The sequence below is a fragment of the Podarcis melisellensis genome (assembly GCF_964234715.1).
Source record: "Podarcis melisellensis genome assembly, chromosome: 5".
Classification (NCBI taxonomy): domain Eukaryota; kingdom Metazoa; phylum Chordata; class Lepidosauria; order Squamata; family Lacertidae; genus Podarcis; species Podarcis melisellensis.
In genome coordinates this window covers 21933292-21961122 of record NC_138537.1, presented here as the reverse complement: position 1 = coordinate 21961122, position 27831 = coordinate 21933292, and the positions used below count along the sequence as shown (strand labels likewise).

General features: G+C 43.0%; 1 protein-coding gene across 1 annotated transcript in view; it reads left to right on the top strand.

The window, feature by feature from the left end:
- The first annotated feature begins 219 nt into the window (after positions 1-219).
- Positions 220-27831, top strand: part of KCNAB1 (potassium voltage-gated channel subfamily A regulatory beta subunit 1) — a 188076-nt gene continuing 160464 nt past the window's right edge. Inside the window, exon 1 of the mRNA XM_081911260.1 lies at positions 220-476. Coding sequence (XP_081767386.1) covers positions 235-476 — 242 coding nt within the window. The 5' untranslated portion in view covers positions 220-234. The remainder of the gene's footprint in view (positions 477-27831) is intronic.

Sequence of the window (27831 nt, the reverse complement as noted above, 5' to 3'; positions counted from 1 at the left end):
AAAGCGGCTAACAATCTCCTTTCCCTTCCTCCCCCACAACAAACACTCTGTGAGGTGAGTGAGGCTGAGAGACTTCAGAGAAGTCTGATTAGCCCAAGGTCACCCAGCAGCTGCATGTGGAGGAGCGGAGACGCGAACCCGGTTCACCAGATCACAAGTCCACTGCTCTTAACCACTACACCACACTGACATCTGAGTGGTGTGGGGTTTAGCTCTTGCCTTTTACAGTAGAAGATGAATCTGTACAAGCCAGTGTGTACTGATATCCCACCCCCCAAAAGAGGTGTGCAGAAGTCTAGTGAAACACCTTTGAAGGATACGAGGCAAAATATGGTTCCTAAAGTCTGCCTTCCAGTAAGATGCTGGCCTGGAGAACTAAGGAGCCCAGCAGAACAAAAGCTACTGGAGAAGTTTTTGCTTATGCATGGACTGTTGATACAGCAAACTGTCAAAGCTGCCACGGGGATGCTATACAGGTACCTTCATTCACTGACAGATGATGAGTGTGTTTTTAATTTAGTGAGATGACTGCACCTGGACTTCTGGCTGGTCCGTTATCAGTCCTGTCTTCGTCTGCTTATACTTACATTGGGGTTGTTCTGCTGTGCTTGCATCTGAGCTTGTAGCACATTTTAGGAGTTGGTTGCTTTTAACCCATCCTGCTTATTCTCAGACTTTAAGGCATTATGGTTGCCTCCTCCCTGCAGTTCTCTGTTTGGCTGAATGTGGTACTTCTTCCAACCTTTTCCTCAATTGAGAAGACTGTTGGAACAAATGGGATACTATTTGGAAACTATAGCTTTTGTGGGGGGGGGGAGTCTGGTAGAGGTCCATGTTACCTCCTTAAATCATTTCTATTTTATAGTCACTTAAGCTGCAACTCTAGGGATGCGGGTGGCACCATGGGTTAAACCACAGAGCCTAGGACTTGCCGATCAGAAGGTTGGCGGTTCCATTCCCTGCGACGGGGTGAGCTCCCGTTGCTTGGTCCCTGCTCCTGCCAACCTAGCAGTTCGAAAGCATGTCAAAGTACAAGTAGATAAATAGGTACTGCTCTGGCAGGAAGGTAAACTGCGTTTTCTTGTGCTGCTCTGGTTCGCCAGAAGCTGTGTAGTCATGCTGGCCACATGACCCGGAAGCTGTACGTCTGCTCCCTCGGCCAGTAAAGCGAGATGGGCGCGGCAACCGCAGAGTCAGTCACGACTGGACCTAATGGTCAGAGGCCCCTTTACCTTTAAGCTGCAACTCTAACCTCAGGTACCTAAGTGATGCCCATTGGATTCAATGGGACTTACTGCTGAGTGGACATGGTTAGGATTGTGCTGTTAGCCAGTGTCTGCCCTCCTCTGAATAGAAATATATATATTGTTCTGGTTATAAGCTTTCGTGTGCATGCACACTTCTTCAGACACACTGAAATAGAAGTCACCAGACCCTTTTATGTAGTGGGAGGGTGGGGTGGGGTTTTCCCTCAGGTTTACCATACCCATTGAGTCAATCACCCATTTCCTACTACCCTTCTGAGAAAAACCCCACCCCACCCTCCCACTATATGTCCAACCTTTCGGAAGTTTGTCCTGAGTGTGTTCCTGAAAATAAAATATACATCTTCCATAAATGAAGGAGGTATGACAACTGCACAATGTTCATAAGCTATAACAAATCTTGCAAGTCTTTTATTAAGCAGTTTCATGTTTAGCTCTTGCAGATCCCCCCAATGAAAACCATGGTAAAGTATGCTTTTAACACCTTGGGGAATGGAACAAACCTGGGAAAACCTTGGAGGGTCTCTGCAAGTTTCTGCCTGCTGAGTACTTCCACCATTTAACCATGAAAGCAAGCTTTAAAGAAGTAGAATATAAACAAAAGTTTGTGCGTGGGGTGGAGGGTAATGAACAAAATCTAGCTAAGAGGAATAAGCTGTAGTATTAGCATTCTACTATTCAACAATAAGCTGAATTAGCAGGATTTGTTAACATTGCACGAGAGGAAGAAAAGCTAATCATTGTATAAATAAATCAGCTTATGAGAATTTGATGAGTGTCCCTTATTAACAATTCATTGTTTTCCATACTAAATTAAACAGCATGAAATAATGAATGGATTTGCTTTCAACCTGAACTTAAGTGAGTTAAGCATTCTCTCTTAGTGTGAAAATCTCAAAAACAGATGTGGCAGGCGCACAATTGCGCACAATTGAAAGGTACCTTCCAAGCCAGCAGGAGCTGAACACAGAATGTTCACTTACGTTTCAAATCAATACGAAAGGGAAGTGTATATATTGAAGTAGCAAAAGCAACTTGTTCCCCCGAAATCCATTTGTGGACTTCTGAAAGAGCTTGATACCTGCTGCTTAACTTCTACACCCACAGTGTGGATTCAAAGAAGCAGAAGTGGAAGTCATTGTCCACTAAGGTTTAAACACTTCCCAAATCTCTTTTATGTTTTGCTCCCAAAACGCAGCTCAACAAATATCAGGTTGGTGCTGATGGGCTTCTTTAGCACTGCCTCCCTCTGCTAAATGCACAGATGGTGTGCGCATTCTATATGGCACAGTGGGTTTCTCTGAGCATTGGCAACAGGTTCAGGCACAATCAAGCTCCAATAGCTAGTCCAGAAAACTGACAAGATTGATTTTTCAGTTTCTATACCATGCTGTGTTATTTGAGTCTATTCTGTCTCCAGGTTGCTTGGAGCACCACCTGGCATGGAGATCTAAGAACATGGGAATATGGTTTATACTGTGGCAGGCCATTCATCCACAAGATCAGTATTGTCTGCCATGGATGGCAAGCAGGTCTCAAGGATTTCTGACAAGGGCCTCTCCCAGAAGGGACTGAACCTGGGACCTTCTGCATGAAAAGCAGGTGCTCTACCAATGAGTTAGCGCCGTTCTCATGGCCTGACAAAGCCTTCCTGATACTGTCTCTTGTTTCTCTGGATAAACGAGAGAAGGATCATAGAATCATAGAATCATAGAGTTGGAAGAGACCACAAGGGCCATCGAGTCCAACCCCCTGCCAAGCAGGAAACACCATCAGAGCACTCCTGACATATGGTTGTCAATCCTCTGCTTAAAGACCTCCAAAGAAGGAGACTCCACCACACTCCTTGGCAGCAAATTCCACTGTCGAACAGCTCTTACTGTCAGGAAGTTCTTCCTAATGTTTAGGTGGAATCTTCTTTCTTGTAGTTTGGATCCATTGCTCCGTGTCCGCTTTTCTGGAGCAGCAGAAAACAACCTTTCTCCCTCCTCTATGTGACATCCTTTTATATATTTGAACATGGCTATCATATCACCCCTTAACCTCCTCTTCTCCAGGCTAAACATGCCCAGCTCCCTTAGCCGTTCCTCATAAGGCATCGTTTCCAGGCCTTTGACCATTGTGGTTGCCCTCCTCTGGACACGTTCCAGTTTGTCAGTGTCCTTCTTGAACTGTGGTGCCCAGAACTGGACACAGTACTCCAGGTGAGGTCTGACCAGAGCAGAATACAGTGGCACTATTATTTCCCTTGATCTAGATGCTATACTCCTATTGATGCAGCCCAGAATTGCATTGGCTTTTTTAGCTGCCGCGTCACACTGTTGGCTCATGTCAAGTTTGTGGTCAACCAAGACTCCTAGATCCTTTTCACATGTACTGCTCTCAAGCCAGGTGTCACCCATCTTGTATTTGTGCCTCTCATTTTTTTTTGCCCAAGTGCAATACTTTACATTTCTCCCTGTTAAAATTCATCTTGTTTGATAGGTCAGAGTGCCCCAAAGCTAGCCTGCTGCGCTCTTAACAGTTATTTATTCATTGAATTTATATCCTGCACCATCCTCCAAAGGAGCCCAGGTTGGTAAATATGCCAATAGTGAAACAATACAATTGGAACTTCTAAATAAGAGCCCCAAACTCCTAAAAGCAGTCACTAATAATTTCGCAGTGACCAGGGACACAACTTTCAATCATCAAATGTCTGGTTAAACTGGACTGTTTTAATTTGTCCTAAAATTTAATAGTGAGGGAGCCTTATGCACCTAACTAGGGAGTGAATTCCACAAATGAGGGGCCGCCACTGAGAAGGCCCTGTCCTAGCTCACCTCCCCAATACAGTAGTGGCACCACCAGCAGAGCTTCCTATGGTGATCATAAGGCCTGAGATGCTTGGTATTAGGAAGGGCACTATTTTAGATTACTTGGGTCCCAAACCATATAGGGTGACATTTTCATTTGTTGCTCCACCCACTTTTGCCTCTGGCCCCTCCCACCGCTGGCATGTGGCCTTGGAAGGTTGCCCAGAAGAGAATGTTTCCCTCATGTGGAAAAAGCTCCCCCATTTAAATGCTTAATTACTCTCTTAACACTAGTAATACTAGTCCCACAGTAGAACCTTCCCTATACATTTGCTACTAATGTTGTCTTGTGATTTTTCATACCAGTCCTGTTGGCTGAAAATTGCTCAGCCAGAGCCTATTAATTTTAGGCCTCTTAGGAGATGTTTTAAAATGCAGTTTCAAAACTGACCATCTCCCTGACTTCCCACAACAAAACAGCACCAGAATGCATTCATGTGGTTGCTTTAGTCTCTTGACTAATTAGACTAATTTTTTAAAAGGTTAGGCCTTGGTCAGCTAGCAACTTTGCATGAAGAATAGACTCTACTGTAATGTGTAATTGTTTATTAAAGCAATAATTTCACAGGCACTCACACAATGGCCAAAACATATGGCATTGAAGTAATTATCCCTCTCCCCTTTTCATAAAAAGTGAGAGACATGTAAAAGCCACGGAACAATCCATGAGCTAGATATGTATGCCAAAGGCAAACATCCCTTTGATTCAAAGGGTGGAGGATGTAACTGTAGGAAATATGCAGTGGTACCTCGGGTTAAGAACTTAATTCATTCTGGAGGTCCGTTCTTAATCTGAGGTACCACTTTAGCTAATGGGGCTTCCTGCTGCCGCCGCACAATTTTTGTTCTCATCCTGAAGCAAAGTTCTTAACCCGAGGTACTATTTCTGGGTAACCTGAAGCGTCTGTAACCTGAGGTACCACTTTACAGTGGTACCTCGGGTTAAGTACTTAATTCATTCCGGAGGTCTGTACTTAACCTGAAACTGTGCTTAACCTGAAGCACCACTTTAGCTAATGGGGCCTCCTGCTGCTGCCACGCCGCTGGAGCACGATATCTGTTCTCATCCTGAAGCAAAGTTGTTAACCTGAAGCAATATTTCTGGGTTAGCGGAGTCTGTAACCTGAGGCATATGTAACCTGAAGCGTATGTAACCCAAGGTACCACTGTATAGGTATTATTGTGATAATTCCTATGAAATTTTTTAAAAAGAGGAAATAGCAAGTGATCTTAAAAGCAGCTGAATCTCTCCCCCACTCATTTAGTTTTTAAGAACAGTTTATTAAGATTCTACATACCAAAGAAAAACAAGCAAAGAAAAAATAAAAACCTGGAACATTTGGTTACAGCAAACTAAGAGCAAAACAAGCGGATCTTGATTCCTCTCTCCTTACATAAAAATCTCTCCTCCTCTCTTTTCTTCCATCCATTGAACCATGTCCAGGGATTTTCGAACAGCAGGTGATTGGAGATGGGTTGAGGCAGAGCTGGTGAGCTCTGTCATGCTTGCTTGGCAGGAACAAGATACTGCTTGAGGTCCAATTCATGCATAGAAGTCAATAGCACAGTAGCTGCCTGAACAGAAAACAGCAGAGTGGCTGCTCTGCTTGGGAAGCTGTTTGTGGACAGTACTTTTTTGCTCCTTTCACACTAGTTCTCTCTTGGAAAATCATTGCAAATTCATTGGGAGCTGATTGCGTGAACAACTGCAATCTGAAGTGGTGATAACATTTTCAAGTGGCTTCCATACTACTGAGATTACACTACCTGTAAAAAGACAATTGCCCCAATTTGTTTTCTACCTGTCTTTTGTAGGCATAGTGCTTTTCATTTCCTGAAAGTGTCTCTGGGCTCCTCCAGATGAGCCGTTTATTGAGTATTCATCCTAATTTACTTACGCAAAACCTATGCAGAGGTTAGAGTGTGCATTTGGTCTATACTGAGCATTTATCCTGATTTGTTTGTGGGAAGGTTATATGACAACTGTTTGTTGTTGTTGTTTAATCGTTTAGTCATGTCCAACTCTTCGTGACCCCATGGACCAGAGCACGCCAGGCACTTCTGTCTTCCACTACCTCCTGCAGTTTGGTCAAACTCATGCTGGTAGCTTCGAGAACACTGTCCAACCATCTCGTCCTCTGTCGTCCCCTTCTCCTTGTGCCCTCCATCTTTCCCAACATCAGGGTTTTTTCAGGGAGTCTTCTCTTCTCATGAGGGCTGATTTCCCTAAGAATGGAGAGGTTTGATCTTCTTGTAGTCCATGGGACTCTCAAGAGTCTCCTCCAGCACCATAATTCAAAAGTATCAATTCTTCGGCAATCAGCCTTCTTTATGGTCCAGGAAAACCATAGCTTTAACTATACGGACCTTTGTAATCCACTTTAATTGCACAAACCTGTGTTTGAATCTGTCCTCCAAAAGTCTGGAAGCAGTCTCAGTAGTTTGGCTGTTGTTACTATCCTAGAAACTGTCCTGTCTACTTGTCTTCCTTCACCAACCATTTTGGGTTAGAATGCAGTACCCCAGGGGTAAGTACACACTAGTGAGCTCTCATACTGTCTTATGCATGCAATGTTCACAAAAGTGGAATGCATTTCCGATGAGCAAAACCGAAAAAAGTGAAGAAATGCCTTTGTAAGAGAGGCAGGGAACTCAAATTGGTTTGAAACAGAAAAGAGAATTTTTCATTTACTGTACTTTTGAAACTGCAAAACATAAAAGCAGTGTTCCTCTGTGCTTCAATATTTGCTGGCATAGAGATTGGGGAACTGCAATAATGTGTTTTTCTCCAGCCCACCTGCCCTATGAGGTATTATGCCAAGGAAACAGGCACCATAAGGAAGAATGAAAAAAAATAATCAGAGTAAGTAAATGCTGTTTTTGATCAGGTGTACCTTTATGCTGTATTGGTTTTTTTTTAATGGTTTAGATCCATTTTAGGAAGCAATGGGTGTAAAGATGACTAATTCTCAGTTATGGATGCAAATGGGAAATTGTGTAAAGGACAGGGGTTGAGGGGAGATTAGATTCAGTTTGCATTTAAAGATGAACTTGCCTAATTTGCACTTTTGTGGAAAAAGATGCAAACTGCAATGCAGCAAACCTTAAAAACAGGCTCTTCTCCAAATTTTTCAATGCACTTCTCTGGTGTCTCTCTCTGGCTCTTGGAGTACCACACCTCTCACCGGCCACATTTTGCACCCTCCTTGAGTGTTTCTGATTGGCTGGAATGCGTCCTCAAACTCTGTTAATGTTTGTTGCTTGCCTGGGTGAAAGATGGAGAAGGATGGTGTGTTTGTGTGTGTGTAGAAACTAGCCTACTGCACACAGGTAACATTGACATTCATTGCTGTTTACTTTTGCCTGTTGCCCTGACCGGTGTCCCCTGGAAGATTGCCCAGAACTGCATGTGGTCCTCAGGCTGAAAAAGATTCCCTACTGCTGTGTTGTTCTGGCTTTCACATGTTCATTAAACTCTCTGGTTAGGCCTGGAGGAAGAGGAGGAGCTCTTTGGCCACCTGGTTACCAGCTTAGATGTGATGATGGCTAAAACCAATGTATTTAAACAGGCTTCCTCAACCTTGCCCTCCAGATGTTTTTGGCCTACAGCTCCCATGATCCCTAACTAGCAGGACCAGTGGTCAGGGATGCTAGGAATTGTAGTCTCAAAACATCTGGAGGGCTGAGGTTGAGGAAGCCTGTGTTTAAATCAGGCTCTGCCCCACTCATGGTGAAAGCAGAAGCCTAAGTTCAGCTGTGGGGAGCGTGCAGGTACTGTTTTTTTTTGCTCTATAAGACTCACTTTTTCCATCCTAAAAAGTAAAGGGAAATCTGTGTGCGTCTTATGGAGCAAATGCAGGCTGCACAGCTATCCCAGAAGCCAGAACAGCAAGAGGGATTGCTGCTTTCACTGTGCAGCGATCCCTCTTGCTGTTCTGGCTTCTGAGATTCAGAATATTTTTTTTCCTGTTTTCCTCCTCCAAAAACTACATGCGTCTTGTGGTCTGGTGCGTCTTATAGAGCGAAAAATACGGTGATCCTCTGGCAAGTTATCCCACATAGTCCATTACCTCCATTACCAAAGCTACTTTTGCTTCTCCTCTAGCTGAACTCTTAATACCAAAGTGAGCTAATTGAAGTGCCTGGAGCAATGCTGTGGGGAAGGAAGCTGCAGGGGAGCAAAGGAACCTCTGTATGAGTGGTGTGTGTGTGTGTGTGTGTGTGTGTGTGTGTGAAAGAGAGAGAGAGAGAGAGAGAGCCCTTAGCAACTAGGCACAGCTTGGTCTCTCTCCTCTGCATGGTAATTGGTAATTGACTCATTTCCCCTATCCTTTTGGACCTTTACAGAGCAGAAGTACTCTGAGCGCTTTATCCCTTGAAATCTGAAATGCTACCTTTTGCATGCCTTACATGGGCGCCTATTCAGTCAAATCCAGCCTTGCAAATCTCTTGGCAGTGACTGGAGTGAATTTAGAAAAGATATTGACGAACGCTTTAGTGTTTTCAGCTAGCAGGAATCACAGTTAAGGTATCGCTTCAAACAGACTTGGTCATAAGTCCCTGGATGTCTGCTGTCTTTCCCTCCTCAGAATTGACTTGTTTCAGTTTAAATTGGTTCGCCAGCAAAGAGAATGAAACGAAGGCTGCTGCTAGGCAGGGGACCTTGAGCACTGTTGAGGCAATGCTTTCCTGCCATCAGCTAAGAGCGCAATGAGATCGGTGCCTCCAGCCAACACTAAATATAACACAGTGCTTGCCATCAGGATCTGGTCCTGTGGCCAAGAGCCTTCAATAATGTTTACCCAGAAGTAAGTGATGAACGGCAGACGTTCCCACAACTTTAATTAGATGTTTCTGCCTTTCATTGATTCCTGTTCAGCTTAGCTGCAACATTAATAATTATTGAGTGCTACATTATCACACAATTAGTTAGTTCCTGTTCCTTGCATACAGATGTGTGTGTGAGAGAAAACATTCCTGGAATCTTCTTCTCTGTGTTTTTTGTTTTCATTTACTGAGAAATAGAATCCTTCGGCTATTAAAAAAACAACAGTAACTAACTCCCATGAGAACAAGAACTGATTTAGCAAGAAGAAATTAATTAGTAATTCATCAACAATACTGGGGCTGCACCAAACAGAAAGAATTAGAGGTGAAGAAAACTATTTTTTTCATAGAAGGATAGGTTTAATTAAAGGTGTGTTAACCCCCAAGAGCCTCAATAGCGTTTTGTCAGTCCACATTGGACAGGGTGGCGCTGTAACTGTGCCTTAAGATAACAAAAAATGTCATTAATTATTTCCGGGGGGGTGGGGAGTGGGAGGACAACACAGAAAATTCAAGAATGCAACGGGCTAGCAGTGATGTGGTCTGGTTCCCCCATAAAAAGTGCATGAGCAACAGATGACATTTCTAGAGTAAACATCTAATTTGGAAGCAGCTTATATTTTGAAACAGAGCTTTGGAATGTTTTGGCCTAAACAGCAGTGGTAACTGGTGCAAATTTGACCTTAGCCAGATACTTAGAATTCAGAATTGTAGCTTTCTGTATATATGTGTTTATGTGTGTGTGTGGGGGGGGGGTGCACAGACAAACATATGTACAGCAAGAAGTCTGGGTCCAATGGATGATTTATGTTGTGTGATCTGGGACTCACGGAATTCCTTTGTTGATATAACTAAGACTTATGTGAAAGAGGGCTTTTAGGAAATGAAATATGATGTTTTGTATGCAGGCCAACATTAACCTGGCAGAGCCAAGTCAACTTTAAATGAAAAGAGCCGGGAGGTTTAAGGAGGCTGAGGCAGTTTTCTATGTGCTGCAGCTTTTATATGTTGCCTCTCGGTTGTGATTTTAGTGTGTTATTGCCTTACTATAATGTTATTGTTTTATTGATTGCATGAGCTCCACTGAGAATTTAATTTCATATGTTGTAAATGTCCTTCTATATCCCTTTGGGGCTGAAAAAGCTACCAAGACAGCTTTTATCTAAGCTTATTGGTAGGACATCAATTTTAGTATAAGCTAAATAGTAAAGCAATACTAATCAGTGACTAGTCTAGTTTTCCTGATGGAATTGAGTTATGGAAACTCTGAGAAAACTGCAGGGGGGGGGGAAATATTCAGCACTTGCTGAAACCCAGCCCAGAACATATAGAAATAGACCATTCAGAGATCCTTCTATCTTCAGTGCTGCTGTTGATACTAGTATCTAAAGGTCTTTAATTCATGTTGATGGCAGCTGGAGATCTGTTTCATACATGAGTCTTCTCCCAACCTTGCAATAATCAGCCTGTGCACACATTTTAGAAACCATATATTGGCGATTTTGACTTCCCCCAAATGGAGCAACCCTGTTGCTATACACTTCGATTCTGGAGAACCTCAGCCTGTTAGACTTGTCAGTAATTTCTACAGAGATGCCAATAAATCCAGTGATGTTCAAAGCAAGAACTTCTAGATGTAAATGCTAGACACATCAGCAATGCATGGCCTCAACCTAGAGAATAGTACCAGCACCACTGCAGTTCAGCAAAGGAAGCCCCTCTGAGCATTCCACCCTCAAAGCCCTGCATCTTCCACCTTAAAAACAGCATCATTTTAACCAGAGCAGCTCAAAGATGGAAGCCAAAAGGTTTTGCTGCAAGAATTTAACATCTCTGTTTTGTTAGTCACTGTACTGAATATATGGTTTGAGTGATTAACTGCATCTTACCAGGATCAAGAACAAATTTGTCTGAAATGCTGTTTGATCATTTCATTTCCCTCTCTCTCTCTCTGCTCTAACTTTTTCTGAGGAGTTGTAGTCTGCTGAATTTCCTGAAATGTGCAGGGATTTTTGTGTGGGATGACAGATAGGGATGGATGGATGGATCTGTCAGTCTTGGTCTCTCTGTTTCTGAGAGCCAGTGTGGTGTAGTGGTTAAGAGTGGTAGACTCATAATCTGGTGAACCGGGTTCGCTTCCCTGCTCCTCCACATGCAGCTGCTGGGTGACCTTGGGCTAGTCACACTTCTCTGAAGTCTCTCAGCCCCACTCACCTCACAGAGTGTTTGTTGTCAGGGAGGAAGGGAAGGAGAATGTTAGCCGCTTTGAGACTCCTTAGGGCAGTGATAAAGTGGGATATCAAATCCAAACTCCTCTTCTCCTCCTCCTCCTCATGTCTTTAACCTTAAGTTATTTTCACCGCATTTCTGCACCAGGTCTCTTTCGATTTGTTTGAGGCCATTTTTTTTAAATAAAAAAATCAGCATTTCTCCTAATGTTTACATTTTACTTGCAGTTTTGTTGGACTCTGTACAACGCAGCTTCCTGTGTTCCTATATAACATTAATTTGGAACCTTTAAAATTTCCTCGTGTATCAATATATAGACTGGTGATATAACATGGATAATTACTCATTTGCTGTTCCTCCTGAATGAATTACTTTGATTAGAAGTCTGCAGATAAAAGCTCTTTTTATAACTGATGTCCCAGATGGTTTGACTGACTGCTTATATTTCTTTGGAGGTTTGAAGAAACAGTTGACATTTTGGAGTCTGCTTGTCTCTTTCAAAAGATAGGGGCTGTTGGAAGCCTCTGCTATTAGATACAGGGAAGACACTTCTTACAGCGCAAATATCTGAAGACAGCTCCTGCATGCATTTGACTGGAGTTGCTTATAAGCTTCTGTGCTATTGGGAACTCTGACTGATGAGGATTCCCAGTTGTATAGAAGTTGCTATGTGCAGAGGGACTAGAAGGAGTGAATCTTTCTAACTCTTGGTGCTGCTGCTATTTATTTATTCATGTATTTATTATAGTTACATACCACCTCTTTCTTCCACGGTGGTGTACATGGTTGGTGTTATGTACTGAGTTGAATAGGATCCAAAATGCAGCCGTCTGATTGGTCCTAAAACAATAGGATTCAGAATGCAGCAGTCTGATTGGTCCTAGAAGATTAGGATTCAGAATGCAGCGATCTGATTGGTCCTAGAACAATAGGATTCAGAATGCAGCAGTCTGATTGGTCCATAGGAGCCACCCAATCCAGCTCCAGGTGGAAGTGAATCCGCAACCTGACTGGCCTACAGGAGAATCCCGGAATTAGCCAATCACGTGGGGCGCATTGTGTAAATAATGTATATAAAGCAGACATTCTGGGGGAACTTCCATTCCTCCTCACGACTATGAGCTGAATAAAGAGCATGAAATCCACTCTCCACTCCGAGTATATTTCAGTTCTCCTCCTCCTCTTTTCATTCTCACAACAACCCTGTGAGGTAGGGTAGGCTAAGAGATGGTGATGGGCCCAAGGTCACTGAGGGAGCTTCATGGCTGAATGGGGATTCAAACCCTGGTCTCCCAGGAGGACTCTGCAGCTGAAGATTCCTAGTCTGGGGCCATGGCAAATGGTGGGCTGGCTGCCTGGCACTCTGAACAGGAGCACTTCTATTGGGGATAGCACACTGCCACACAGGGAACTCATGCGCACAGAGGAATGCTTGGCATTCAGTGTGTGGCATCAGCTGCACAGTGCCAATCGTATCGGTGTTGCAGCAGGAGAAACGCTATCCACAGGATGTTATAGATGAGTCTCCTCCGCAATAGAGTCTATTCTGGGAAGGCGGCGAGCTTTTTCTTATAATGCTGGCCTCGTACTGGAACAGTGGAGCTTTATCATCTTGGCAGCATGCATTCTGCTTTGAACACTGAAGTGCTGGCTCAGTAGGAAAGGAAAAATTGGGTTATGGCCCTTGTTACTTGGGCTGCATGGCGTGAAGGAGCATGCCTTGCTCTTTTCCACTGACTTTCTCCAGATTCTTACGGGAAAAGTACAGGCCTATAAATTACAATCCAGTTAATGAATCTTCGTTTCCTTTTCCCGGCTTGTCATTTACATGGAGTGCTGGTGCAAACCTGCACTAGAGGATGTACCGATTACACAAACTAACCAACAAGAACTTTGAAGCATCCCATTTCAGAAATCCACATTTCTCACCTTGTCAGGCTGCTTCCAAGCTGCCGTTATTTTGCAGATGGGATTAACTTGCAGGCCCACAAATTCACACCGCACAACAATAATGGATTTGGTGCCTTTGCGCGACAAACCTTTTTCAAAATCTGACTTTTTCCAGTAAGGAAAGTTATGGGGTCCAAGACTTCAAAACAGTTATAGGAATGTGGTTGGGCTGCATGTCTTTGGAGGGTCCCTTCCATTCCTGTGAATTCAAAGCTGAAAAATTTTGCAGAAGAGGAAGATTGCAAAAGGGAAAGGGGAAAAGGTCAAACCAGTTTCTTTGTTAAGAAAATAATCTAGTCTGTTAAGTATCTGCTTTGTAATGTCAGCTAGGGCAATGAGTTGTACAGAATGTAGCTGGAGATCCTTTTGGAAGGTGAACTGAAGTCGCTATTTTTTCGGTTCCTTTTGCTGGAGATGACGTCATCAAGGTCTCTCTGTATGTCCAGGCAGTCTTGGGACTGGGACTGGAAAGAGACAGAGAATTGAACGGCTTTCTGTGCAAAATCCAAAGCTGTGGCTTGGGTGCTCTAGTAAAGGTAAAGGGACCCCTGACCATAAGGTCCAATCATGGCCGACTCTGGGGTTGCGGCGCTCATCTCGCTTTATTGGCAAAAGGAGCCAGCATACAGCTTCTAGGTCATGTGGCAGCATGACTAAACAGCTTCTGGCGAACCAGAGCAGCACATGGAAATGCTGTTTACCTTCCCGCCGGAGTGGTACCTATTTATCTACTTGCACTTTGAGGTGCTTTTGAACTGTTAGGTTGGCAGGAGCAGGGACCAAGCAATGGGAGCTCACCCCGTTGCGGGGATTCAAACCGCCGACCTTCTGATCAGCAAGTCCTAGGCTCTGTGGTTTAACCCACAGCACCACCTACTCTACTCCCATGTAAAAAATACCTGATGGGAAGGCAAGATCCGCTGGAGTATTCATGCAGTGAACCTTCCATTTCATACTCAGCCAGTATCTGATTATAAATAAAATTTTATATCGCAGAAAACACTATTGGTCTCCAGTGATCTTCATTCCAAGGAAGCCAAACTGAAGGAATGTTTTACTGGAACTCCTTAAACCTCTCCCCATTTAGAGACTGTGGTGTCCAAATTTTTTTAAAAATACCAGTGAAGGAATTCTGCAAAAGATGGGGCTGGCTTCTCTTACTGTGCTTTCACAATTCATGGCTAGCTTATAAAAAATCATTTTGGGCAGGAGTGGTGTTAGTGATAAATGAGGCTGTAACCATTTAGACAATGCAACTGGTATTTTTCATCATTAATAAGGAAAGGTTTTCAGAGGGTAGTTTAATGTGTGATGTATATTACACCAAATCATTATGATCTGGTTTTATGTTGTACTTTCTGCAGTGATCAAGTTTTTCTTTTCAAATTATGTTTTTAATTAGTTTTAGGCATCTGCTACTCTTGACTGAGCTGGTATCCTCGAAACCAGAGTATTGGATAAGCAACAGCAAAGGACATTGGCTGATATTTCCTATATCAAACTTAATTAATTTTTATATAGGTTCATTACAATAACTGCTATTATTCTTTAAGAAAATGCCATTAGGAAGCTTGACAGATCAAATTAATTTGAAGTGTATGGTGCTCATCTGCAATCCAAAATGGTTTTTCACACATCCCTGTGTTACTTGTGAGCACATGTGAATGTCCTTAGTGAAGAATAGATATCAACAAGTCACTAGGAAAGTGGTGCGACAGGAGAGCATCATGGACCCGGGTCTGGCTTCACTCTATTTTCCAAAGGCAAAATAAGACACTCATTTATTCAGGCTCCAATAATAAAATACATTTTTAATTGCATCTTGAATGGAAATAGCCCATTTAGTGAAAACAAAGAAAGATTTACTTTGGGTAGGTGACAGGCTGAATATGACAATTGGAACTTGCAGATAAACTTATTGTAGGCTCACTATAAGCTGAGAGAGAACAGAACACTTTTTTGGATGACTGGTGGCCTTTCCTTGCCCTCGTACATCAATTTAAACCCTGGGAAGGCCAGAGCTCCACTCTCACAGATACCACTCTGGAGGGATATGTTGCCTTGACTGAAATAGGCAAGCAATGTGAAAGTATAGTTTGATTTTATGCATTCAGTTCTATGATGCAGAACACCCTGTTTAGGGACTTTCTGCTGGCTCTTGCCAGCCAGGAACTCACCAGTGAGCCTTCTGTCCACTTGCCCATTCAGCTGCTGGCAGGTTGGCTGAACCAAGAGAGGTGGGCAGAGGAACACCTCCACCTCATTCACACAACCCTGGCCCAACACAAAGGGTGGCTGTATTACTCTACCCATCAGCATCCAGCACACTTGTACAATTCACCGCACGTCCAGCTTGACCCTGACTCAAGCTGCCCCCAGCCTCCTGCTTGGTTGCTAGAAGTCCCTAACCACAGTAAGAAGAGAAGAGAAAATGTCCTTGGATGAGCTTACATTCTCTGGTTGAAGTTAGTCCAGTTTGGAGACAGCAGCTTCTCTGTGAACGGCAAACCTGAGCAGAATGCATTTTTTGTATTTCCCCTGATCTACTTTCCCTTAACTTGGAGGGAAACAAATTGAGCTAGAATGTTATAGCTACATATTGGAGGTGGCAGGGGGTGGAGATGGGGGTGCAGTTTCCTCTGAAGGCAGCCTCAGGGGTCTGATATGCATTGGCATAACATTTGCTTTTCTGCACCCAGTGGCTTCTGCCATCTGCCTCTTGAAACTAGTTGTGAGACACGTTTCAGCGCATGAATCCTTGCCATGCCCAGAAATTGTTGGTAGCAAGTGCTAAAGTGATCATGTGAAACTAGCCATTGCCTAGTCAGATGACTATTTTGGCAGGCTGTTCAGATATGCTGCTGTTCAGCCAGGGCCCCTGCCTAGATCTTACATGACAGACCTCAAACTTCAGGAGTATATAATAATTAGTCCAGAGAAATTAAGCTTTCTGTCCTAGAGTGTGCTGTTCCCTAATTATGTTTTATTTCTGAGAGAATTTGCTTCATGTTATTATTTTACTTAGGGCTTTTCTTTTTATAAATAACAACATGTTAGGAGATTGGCTTAAGATAACACACATAAATGCATCACTCCAATGACTACTAGACACAATGGCACAGTTCAGTGCTATTTTTCTAGAAAAAGCGGTGCTTGTTCTCTTACGATGGCTTGTTCTCTTACAATGGCAATGGTGCCCACCTGAGAGGTGCCAGAACTGAGTTCCAGCTGAAAAAACATGGTGGCTATGTTCTACCCCCACTGGTGGAGACAGTAAAGGTAAATAACCCCAGGACGGTTAAGTCCAGTCAAAGGCAACTAAGGGGTGTGGCGCTCATCTTGCTTCAGGGCAAGGCAGCCAGCATTTGTCCACAGGAAGTTTTCCGGGTCATGTTGGCAGCATGACTAAACCACTTCTGGCGCAACGGTACTGTCATGGCTCAAAATTGGCCACTGTTTCTTTAATGCTAAAAGTCAGCATGAGTCAGTGGCCTACAATGACTCATGCAACCTTTCACCAAATTGTACCTCTATATATAGAGTGGTCAATGTTAGTGTTGGGTGTGGGTTGGTTGGATGGTAGAAAGCTGGTTGCATTTGGTGTGTGTAAAAGCTGTCGGTCGTGGTTGGAGAAGAAGACTTTTTAATAATAAAAGCAGCAATACTCTGCAAGAATACTCTTTTTCAAAGACTCTTTTGTGCCAACTAAGGTCTGAGGACTAGGCAAAAGAGTAAAAAGGAGGTCAGAACCTTTTCTTTTTCAAACACTGACAGGTACACCATGACGGAAGCCAGAGGGCACGGAAACACCATTTACCTTCCCACCGGCTATTTATCAACTTGCACTGGTATGTTTTCGAACTGCTGGGTTGGCAGAAGCTGGGACGGAGCAACGGGAGCTCACTCCGTCACAGGGATTTGAACCGTCAACCTTCTGACTAGCAAGCCCAAGAGGCTTAGTGGTTTAGACCACAGTGCCACCTACCTCCCAGGTGGAGACTGTACAACTCTGAATACCAGTTGCTGGGAATGGCCGGTGAGGAAAGTGCTCTTGTGCTTAGCTTAGGTCCTGCTTGCCAGTTTCCCACAGGCTGGCCACTGTGAGAACAGAATGCTGGACTAAATAGGCTACTGGTCTGATCCAATAAGTTCTTAAGTTCCAGTAACAGAGGTAAAAAGGTAAAGGGACCCCTGACCATTAGGTCCAGTCGTGACCGACTCTGGGGTTGCGGTGCTCATCTCGCTTTATTGGCCGAGGGAGCCAGCGTACAACTTCCAGGTCATGTGGCCAGCATGACCAAGCCACTTCTGGCGAACCAGAGCAGTGCACGGAAACACCATTTATTTACCTTTCTGCTGGAGTTGTACCTATTTATCTACTTGCACTTTGACGTGCTTTCGAATTGCTAGGTTGGCAGGAGCAGGGACCGAGCAACGGGAGCTCACCCCGTTGCGGGGATTCGAACTGCCGACCTTCTGATCGGCAAGTCCTAGGCTCTGTGGTTTAACCCACAGCGCCACCCGCATCCTGTAACAGAAGTACTATATATCTATATCTATCAATACCTGTTGCTGGGAATCCCAAGTGGGAAGGTGATATTGCACCGATTTCCTGCTTGTTGGCTTTCAATAGGCACCTGATTGGCCACTATGACTGGTCCTGCAGGGTTTTTATGTTCTTATGGACAGGAGAGGGTTAATAGAACTGGAGGCTGCCTTATCATGCACAGCCTGCCACAAAGCCTGATTAGAATTACAGAAACACTTTCTCACATTCTGCAGGAGCATGAGATGCATTTTATCAAAATGGTGCTTTTTTAAAAAATAACAGAACACTATGGATCTGTGCCATGCCCCAGTCCTGGGTCCATCTGTGACTGCATTATTGCCACAGCCTCAGTTATGTCCTGTTCTTAAGCACAGATCTGATCATGGGCCATAAGTCATATTTCTCGAATTATAAGTGACTGTTCCTAAGAGGTAGCTTAAATATTAATTGCGACGAGAAGCAGATTACCCTCTACTTTAAGTGATTGCTCCATATATTTAAGAAACTGAAACTGTGCAAGATGAGAAACATGTATTTAAGAAGCCCTTTTGATATGTGAAATGTAGGATGCTATCCTATATCCACATCTCTGGAAGTAAACCCCAAGGAACTCTGTAGGGCTTACTTCTGGGTAGCCGTGCATTGCTAGATTTTAAATTCTCTGCAATCACTGATCAATGTGCTTTCAGTCCTCAGGGTGTCTCAGTTGAAAGCAGGTGCTGACACACAGATTGATATATATTTCATCCTGGAAGATTTATAAGTTTAGCTGATCCAATTAAAGCAAGCCAAGAAGCTCTCCAAATGTTCCAGAGTTTGAACTATATTTTAACGCTGAGCTCAAAAGCCACTGCCTATTACTTTTTCTTAAGTGGCATATCAGCATTTATAGTTCCCCCTGCAGCATGGGGTGGTGATCTATCATGTGCCCATTGGAATTTTAAGGGTCTCTATCTTTCTGTCACTTCAAACAGAGCACTCTCTGCTAAGGCTGCCAGTTAAATTTCATAGATGAAGACACCCCAGGCAGCTATGAAAAGCAGATGGGTATTCTCGTGGATTCTAGTACTGTCAATCAAGATAACATGGGATTGTCACAGCCATCACCAACTGGGGAGGGTGAAGGGGAAAATGTACTCTCTGCCTAGTGGTCCCATCATAGAATTGTAGAGTTTGAAGATACCCTGAGGATCAACTAATTCAGAAATATGGAGCTGTCCCATATGGGGATCGGACCAGGAACCTTGGATTTATCAGCACCACACTCTAACCAACTGAGCTATCCACTTGGATAACCATAAAACAAACGTAGCTAGAACCAGAAAGGCTTGGGTTCGAATCCTCACTGAGAGATCTTGGGCCAGTCACCATCACACACCCTAACCTCCATTGCACTGTTGTGAAGATAAAGGGGGGGGGAGCTATATATTGCATTGAGCTCCTTACAGTAAAAAAGTGATAAGAAATAATAAACAATTGTGCAAAAGCATAACAGTGCAAATGCAGTCAATTTCTGGCTACCAGTTAAACACTGGAGCATTTTGACGGGATAAATTACAAGCATGCTGGAGTTTGTGCATCTCCTGCAAGACATACTTTTGCACAGACCAGATGAAGAGTTTGGATGGCACAGATAGCACAATTTAGTCAATAGGACAGTTTGCAAAGACCTGGGGTGGATGTGAGAATCCACATGGGTGTGTATATTTGGAAAAAGGTTGACTACTGATGCACACATTTATTTATCCTTGCTAACTTCCTCTTCACAGAAGTTGGATTTAGAGACGTCACTGGAGCCAGCAACCCAAAAAGAAAGACTTCTTGCCTAGGTTTTCCTGAGGCTAAATTTGACCAAGAGATTGTGCTTTGGAGGGGACCCCACAATGTCACATGCAATGCCTGTGAAAATCATGCCATGCGTGATGGGATATGTCTCACCTGTGCAGCATTTTTTATTTTATTGTAAAGAAATGTATAGTCCTTTTGATTCTCTGAGCGCCAAGGTTTCAAGTCTTCCAGGGCTTACCTTGATGCTTGGTTTCCTTCGAAACCAGGTTATGTGGGGTTTTTGGCATTAATTTACAAATATACTTAGGGACGCGGGTGGCGCTGTGGGTCAGGAGTCCCTTTACCTTTACCTTAAAAATATACTGCTTGAGATTAGGTAGCATTTCACAGATTAATAACCCAAAGTTTACTGCTCCCATGGGGGGGGGGATCTCACACTCTAAAGATGTACCCTTGAGAGACCATTCAGACTATAACACCATATCATTCCAGTATATATGATCAATATCGCAATATTCCATGCCTTTGTACACTTCCAGTTGACCTTTCATCCTATTTTGCTTGCGGTCTTCATTGAGCATTGATTCTGATTTGTCTGTAGGGTGGTTATATCACAATAACGATTCATCCTGAATTGCTTATGGGGTATTTATATGTAGTCCCTTTACTCACTTGTTCACCCCATATTTTTTCATTTCATTTTCCTCATCACTTTCCTAACTGCAAAAAGTGCACATGCATGTTTTTTTGCACCAGGACGGCACAGTACTTTAACTGCGCAAACCTAAAGTTCCGGGATGTGCTTGAATCCACCCTATAAAACAGTGACAGTCGGGAGGCACCCTTTTTCATCATAAATGTTGGGTTATGCAGGAGATTTACTCACAGGTAGTCCCACAGGCTTTATTGAATCTTACTTGTGCCACCTGGGCTGTGCGAGAGGGTGTCTCACAGGAGTTTTGGAAACTCTGCTTTTATTTACAACCTGCAATAAGCAGCTGTTAGCAGGGAGTACACTGCTTCAACCTTGTCTTGGCGCTATGCTTCTGCCCTTTAAGAGATGTCTGGGAGGAGTGCACTTGCTGTCCTTTTAAAAGTGTGCCACTTTAGAGAGCCTGATTTAACATTTTTAGAACTGTGGATTGGAACAGTAGAGACTAATATAGTACAGCGAATGGCACACTGCCACTTCAGCTAAGGCTGTGCACCAGAGTCTGCTGAAACCAGGACCAAGTTGACTGGGCTTTGGAAGAGTTGGATAGAGATAGCTTCTGGATTGGGCTGCCCAGAGAGATCCAGGGTCATAGGTGTCATCTCTTGGGGGCCATGGTTGTTGAGGGACCCACAAAATTTTTACTGTGGGTGCTTGGCCGGGCAACCCAACACGTTGCAGCTGTGGCAGGCCGCTCCTTTGGCCCCTCCCACTGTGGCAGCGACGTATGATGTCACACACACATGTGCTGGGCACCCACAATGTTGAGTGGAAACCGGCACGCCTGTCCAGGGTTGTCAATGCAAAACACAGTCGTCTCAATTAAAGCCAGAAGAGAATTCCCACAACAGTCAGAAAAAATTGTTCAGGTGTGCTTTTTCATATCATGTGCAACTAACATAGCACTGCTGTTAATATGAGGTTATACTTCAAAATGAGTGTTTCATTTTAAAAAAAAATCAATTGCACGCAGAATGTCAAGTTCAGAATAACCAAATTTGTAGGGCTCATACACTGACTGCTGTGCAAAGCAACATGCTATATACCAATTGAAATCCAGATGGAGTTTGTGGACTTCTTATTGACTGACAATTGACTACATTTTACAGGTTATCTATTTACAGTACTTTTCTAAGAAAAAATTTAGGGGTACTCCCATTTTCCTACTCATATTGAAATACTACCCCTCAATGAGGCCAAACTTAGATTCACAAAATGTTTAGGGGTATGCATACTTCTGCATCCCCCCAGGAAAAAGTGCTGCCTTTATATCATGTGATTCAAACATCTGGGTGATTTTAATTAAGTGCTCTTTGTTGACTCAGAGTAATATATATATATATAATCAAATAAATATAATCAAGGGCAGCTTATAAGATTACAAAATATAGTGAAGGATGGTCTTAAAGCTAAAGGTCAAATCTATCTTAATGAAATGTAAGGGATTAACACTTCTTGTAATTTGTCATTTCAGAAGAAAATTAAAAGGACAAAATTTCCTTGCCTTACACAAACTCAGACCATTGTTCCGTCTAGTTCACTGTTGTCTAGTCAAGAGCTTTCCAAACTTTTCATGTTTCTGACATACTTTTTAGACACGTATCAGTTCATGACACAGTAATTCAGTTTTACTAGCAAACTGGAAGTTAAACTATCCCCTTTCCAGCCCCAGGAGGAGCATGGGGAGTGTTCACGTGACACACCTACACACTGCAGCCAACACACTAATGTGTCACGACGCACAGTTTGGAACGGTCTGGTCTACACTGACTGGCAGAGGCTCTCTGGGATTTTAAGCAGCATTCCTTTCCCAGTCCTATATGGAGATGCCAGTGACTGGAGCTGGGACCTTTGCTAACATCCTACGGCTGTTCCCCCCAAAGGTCAAGTTGTGTGTGGTGCACAGATGATGTGCTTTGTGCATGCAAGTCTGAATAACCAATCAAAGGAGCAGGAAGCGAGCTGACAGCAGCCCGTTTGCCCACTGCCCTCCATAAAGGATTGCAGCACGTTCATTCTGAAAGCCTAATCATTTGAATGCAAGGAGACGGAACTAAATGAGCTGTCCTAGGCAATGCTCCAGGAAATAGTGTGAGGAAACACTGTTTCTTCCAGCTTGCAATCAGAGAGGGATGTAATCTCTTCAAGCCATTTACTGTTTTCTTGTGCAACTCAGCGGCAGCATTAGTCACAGTGGGATTCTGGCCTTTCTTCTGAGCCCATTTGGGTATGCATTTCCCTCTGCCCAGTGGACCTGGCAGATTCCAAACACACCACCCACGGAGAAGGATAAACTTCAGCAGCACCAAGGTTGGCGCCTGAACATCTCTTGCAGATTCGTTCAGGCCTTTTCTATTTCTGTCCTCATCCCATCAATATCATTACCTTGGTGCCTTCTGCTAGAGCAGCTGTTATCACACTAAGGGGTACATTGTTCTATGGCAGATAGCAGCCCTCTTACCTAAACATGATAGGACCTGCATGGTTAAGAAGAGTTTTATTATTATCATCAGCACTGTTGATACTATTACATAACCTCCAACGTTTCTCCGAAGAAAATAGGGACGTCCCATTCTGCTGAACTTCAGAGTCGAATAGATAGCACAACGATTCCCTCAGCTCAGCTGAAGAAAGCCTTCTGGGTTGACACGCTGATCTCTGTGGTGACAGTGTCAATCCAAGGAATCACATAATACCTTGTATGAGATCTAACAATGGACTGTAGAGCAGAGTTGGCTAAATCATAAAGTGTTCTTTCACCATTCAGTGTGACTCTGAATCACAGCTGTGCCATCCATCAACCAAGCAAGCTGTGTGTTGCCAACTCTTCTGAGTAGGTTGCTCGTAGCAGCGCCACAACATTCCTGTAACGTTTTCAACAGCTGTGATTTAATGGGTTTCTTTAAGAAGCCATCTGCGTAGGCAATGACAGAAGGGCATCTGCAACCATTCAAAGCTGGAAAGTTTCTTCATACCATATCCTCTATCCCATGCCAGGCTGATTAGCCTCTGCAACTAGAGTAGCCAAAGTCATTCTGTATGGCTGCTTGCTGAGGATGCTACTAAAGGAGGTAGGCTTGATTCTCCTTCAGTCCCCGAATATCAGTCTCATTAGTGGTCAATATTAAGACCTGGGTGAGAGGAACAGCAACAGCAATACTGGCCCCTATGTGCGTAACTCAAGAGGTCTGGAGGGAACTGAAACTACAGCCAAGTCAAGCAGAATCACAATGAGAGGTTGACCTAGTGAGCATTGATGATGCTAGTCAAATCCCACTTTCAATATTACCTGGCTGGCACCTCTGTTGTCAAATTCAGGGCAGTCACTTAAGTAAAAAAACAAGTAGGGCTCACACCATATGGTTACAGGGTAGAGTGCCCTCCCCCTGCTTTGCATCATGGTCCTCCCATAATGTTGTGACAAAGGTGGCACGCCAACCCTCAATCTCTGCAGAGCAGTGCTCACCCAGGGTGATGTTTCCGTTGAGACTGTAGTGACTTTAAGATATATGGTTTATTCACAAATATACAACCTGAGCGTAGATTGAAGGAGTTGCAGATCTTGCACGATGGTTATCTCAAGAGAGTCTCTCCCTGCTGCTTGAGTCTAGAGCAGCCAGCCACTCTAGGTTGCTGCCTTTCCAGCCAGCAGCCAAGATGGTCCTCTCCTTTCTTCTTCTTCTTCTTCTTCTTCTTCTTCTTCTTCTTCTTCTTCTTCTTCTTCTTCTTCTTCTTCTTCTTCTTCTTCTTCTTCTTCCCAACACACCCTGCATAACACAGCCTATTCCCTTCAGCCCCAGCTCTTCCAAGCCTGGTGCAAAAAGTTCAAAATATTCCTGTGACATCACACCCAGTTACCCTGGCAACCTTTTCCTGATCTCCTCTCTCTGTCCACTTTGCTGAGCAGCATGAAAAGACAATTTCTTTTGCATTATCAAGGGTCCTTAATGGCCTAGTACAGCCAACTCCCCATTTAAGCGGGGGTTACGTTCCAAAGCATCATGCATTTAAGTGAAATTGTGTACCGGAATATTGGGAACACCATTGGAAAAGCCTGCAAACACCCTCCAAACCTCTGGAAACCCTTTAAAAACCCTTTAAAAACTCAAAAAACCACCCAACTCCACCACAATTGCTCCCTCTAAACCCTTGTTTAAACTTCAACTCTACACAGGTCTCAAAGGTCTGTGCAAAAACTCCTGGGATTACACTTGCAAAGCCTTGTGGGATTTCTAGACGCTATTTCCGCACTATTTTTGCCATTTCCCCCCTTTTTGTGTCACTTTTGTGTTTGCGGCGATGCAAACCAGAAAGTCCTCGGCACCTTGGATCTCCCCCTCATATCCCAAATATCTAAATACTACTGTTTATTAATTTCTACTCTTCACTAATAGACTCAGGTACCTCAAATCTATAACAATACAGTGTCTTTTCAGCTTAGAAAATTGTGTGTGACTCTAGCCTTCCTTAGTTCTATGGCTGAGGCATACCCACAGGAAAGATGGACTCTGGGGTTCTAATCAGGAAAGTGGTTTAAGGAATTATCCATCCTCTGCATCCTCGGCTCTAAAGGGAAAATGATGTTTCCATCTGGCACCATGGACCACTTGTGTTGCGACTGTTCAAATTAGCCTTGCATCTGGATTTTCCACTGCCGCCTCTCTTCTTTTCAACTCTGCGCCTTACTGTCTTCAGTGCGATAAGCAAAGCATCATGCATAACAAAAGATACATAATTGTAGCAGTTGCAGGACAGAGAAATGGAACGAAGAACCCAGGGGGATATATATAGTTACTGAACTTACGGATGCCGGTTTTTGCATTTGCTATTTAATGCATAAGTGGCTTTTTATATAATGAATGACATTTAAATGCCTTTGTGCCCAATGTGAGGGTGGGGGGCGCAGAGGCAGCTTTGGGGGTCCTTAGGCAAAAATGGTAAAAGAAGAATTTTTAAAAGTCTTAAGATGAAGCTGGACACCTGAATCTCCAGCTGGGGACTAGCTCTTTGTGTTTTCAGCAACTTGCTTTGACATCTTGCTTTATTTTTAACACATAGTGCTTGTTATCCCAGACCTTTTGTGCTGCAGTTTTGCACCCTGATATTAATAATATATATTATTTATATTATTTTATTTATACCCCGCCCATCTGGCTGGATTTCCCCAGCTACTCTGGGCAGCGTACAGATGCACTTTTCATTGCAGAAGTTACTCAAAAGTAGACCTATGACACAGTCTTTCAAGGACACTGTTACCTACACTGTAGGAAACATTGATGCCAATTTTCAGATGCTTACTGTTTCAGCACTTGATAGGGTGGAGTTATTGGCTAGTGTTTTTTTGTATCTCTTTTTTTAGATCTTCTTGTTATTTATGCAGAAATTTTTTAGTTTGGTTGCATATTTTTTATGTTTTATTAATTGTTCATGTCTATTTTTGTTATGTTGTAGTTATGCACTTTTTTTCTTCATGCAAGCCACCTTTGAGTGTAGTTTGAACTGTGGAAAGACAGCATACAGATAAAATTATTTACATTTTTACATTTTTCTTTCTGGTACAGACAATATCCCATGGTCTCTTGATTTTTGCTATTGAGGGCTGTGTGTGTGTGTTTCGTTCCAACTAGCATGTGTTTAGGGAAGATTTTTCCAACAACAAATGGCTCATTGGTGGAAATTTAAAGGCTCAGAGTTTTTAAAAATTGAGAATAAAAGAAAGAAAAGCTTGAGACAAGAAATATCCCAAGAAATACATTGATTTTTGCCACTTCAATGCTTATGTGTCCAAGGCATTGTTAAGAACATACTGGGAGAAACAGTCTCCATAGTATTTTTCAAACAAAAAATGATCCACAGAAGCAGACTTCACCCGACTCCACACCCTAGGTTTAGTTGAGGGACATTTTACTACAACTTCAAATATATATTGGAATATACTTTGGGGTTGTAAAACATTCCAAAAAGGCAAAAATGTAGATGGCCAGATTCAGTTCTTCGATTTTATCATTTTTTTTCCAATTGAGTTCTCCACGTTTCTGCAGAAATGTGTTGTTGTTGTTGTTAAAAATCATGAAAATTCATCAGAATTTTCGTTCAGATTTTTCCTAATAAACATCTTTTTACATGTAGTTTTGAGTAACCTACCTCACTAGGTTGTTGTGAGGATAAAATGGGGAGTGGGGAAACCTTGTATGCCGCCTTGAGCTCCTTGGAGTAAAAGGCAGGTTATAAATGCAATATGTAAGTAAAATAAATAAATAATACAGATATTTTTGCAAGTCACGCTCCATAACGTAATGCATTTTTGTATGTTATTTTTTTACTAATGGATGCAATTCAACTCACATTTCCCCCCAAGATATGCATTTCCTACTTATTATTTGGTTTGGAGCACTACACCACAAAATTTGGAGATGAGCAAATGTTGAAGGACAGCTGGGTTTTGGGGCTTTTTTTGCTTTGCATTTTGATTCAAGGAGTGTGACTTAGGTAGTTTATCATTCAAATGGAAACAAAACTGAATTTGTCCTCCATTTCTGGGGAAGGACAAGGAGCTGTGAGCGTTGGCAGCCAAGGATTCCTATTTATCTTAAGATGTTCTTACTCTGGTGAACTTGGCTAAAAGTGTTTTTTTTTTCATGTGATAAGTTCTGAGCCTGATTGAGGAAGAGGGATTAAACCCGTTTATTTGTAGCAATGGATTTTGTGTTGCTTTAAAAGTATGCACATATGTTGGTGAAAGCTTTACACTTATGCAATGGCTGTGGCGCCTGCTATCTCTCAGTTGCAGGGTGTGTTATATAGATGCTGTCCATGTTTCATACTCAATAAACTCATTTTGTGTTTAAGAAGAGTGCACTGTTACTGCTTCACTCTTGGAGCATGTCTGGTCTCAAACCAGAGGTAGGCAGCCTAAGGCCCGTGGGCCAGATCCGGCTCAATCGCCTTCTAAATCCGGCCCACGGACGGTCCAGGAATCAGCGTGTTTTTACATGAGTAGAATGTGCCCTTTTATTTAAAATGCATCTCTGGGTTATTTGTGGGACATAGGAATTCGTTCATCCGCCCCCACCCCCAAATATAGTCTGACCCTCCACAAGGTCTGAGGGACAGTTGACCGGCCTCCTGCTGAAAATTTGCTGACCCCTGTCTCAAACCAGATTCTGCTGCAATAGACTTCTGAATACAGGGCATTGCAGATGCAAGTATCCTTTGTGCTTCTAAAAATGGAATGCCTGTGTGCCGTAACTCTAGCAGTGACATTTTAAGAAGATGCTAGGATATTTAGCAGTGTAATATTTGAGCCAGTCTCTTTGGTTTGCTGATTACTCTACACAAGTGCAGCTAAAAAGCACAGAAATTGGCATTGAGTATGTCTTCTTCTTCTTAATTTTTTCAAAAAGGGAGCTTCTGGTGCTTAAGGCTATGACAGTGTGTGAGCGGTGTCTGATGAAATTTTCCAGGCCAGAGTAGCATTTTCATTTTTGGGAGAAACAAGATAAATTATATGAAATGCAAATCTGATTGTAATAGACACAGGCTGCATTTTTTCCTTCTTCTTCCCCTGGCATGTAAAGTGGCATTCAACTAATTTTACTCAGAGTAGACCCATTGAAATTAATGGTTATGGGTAAGTTCAATTCATTAATTTTGGTG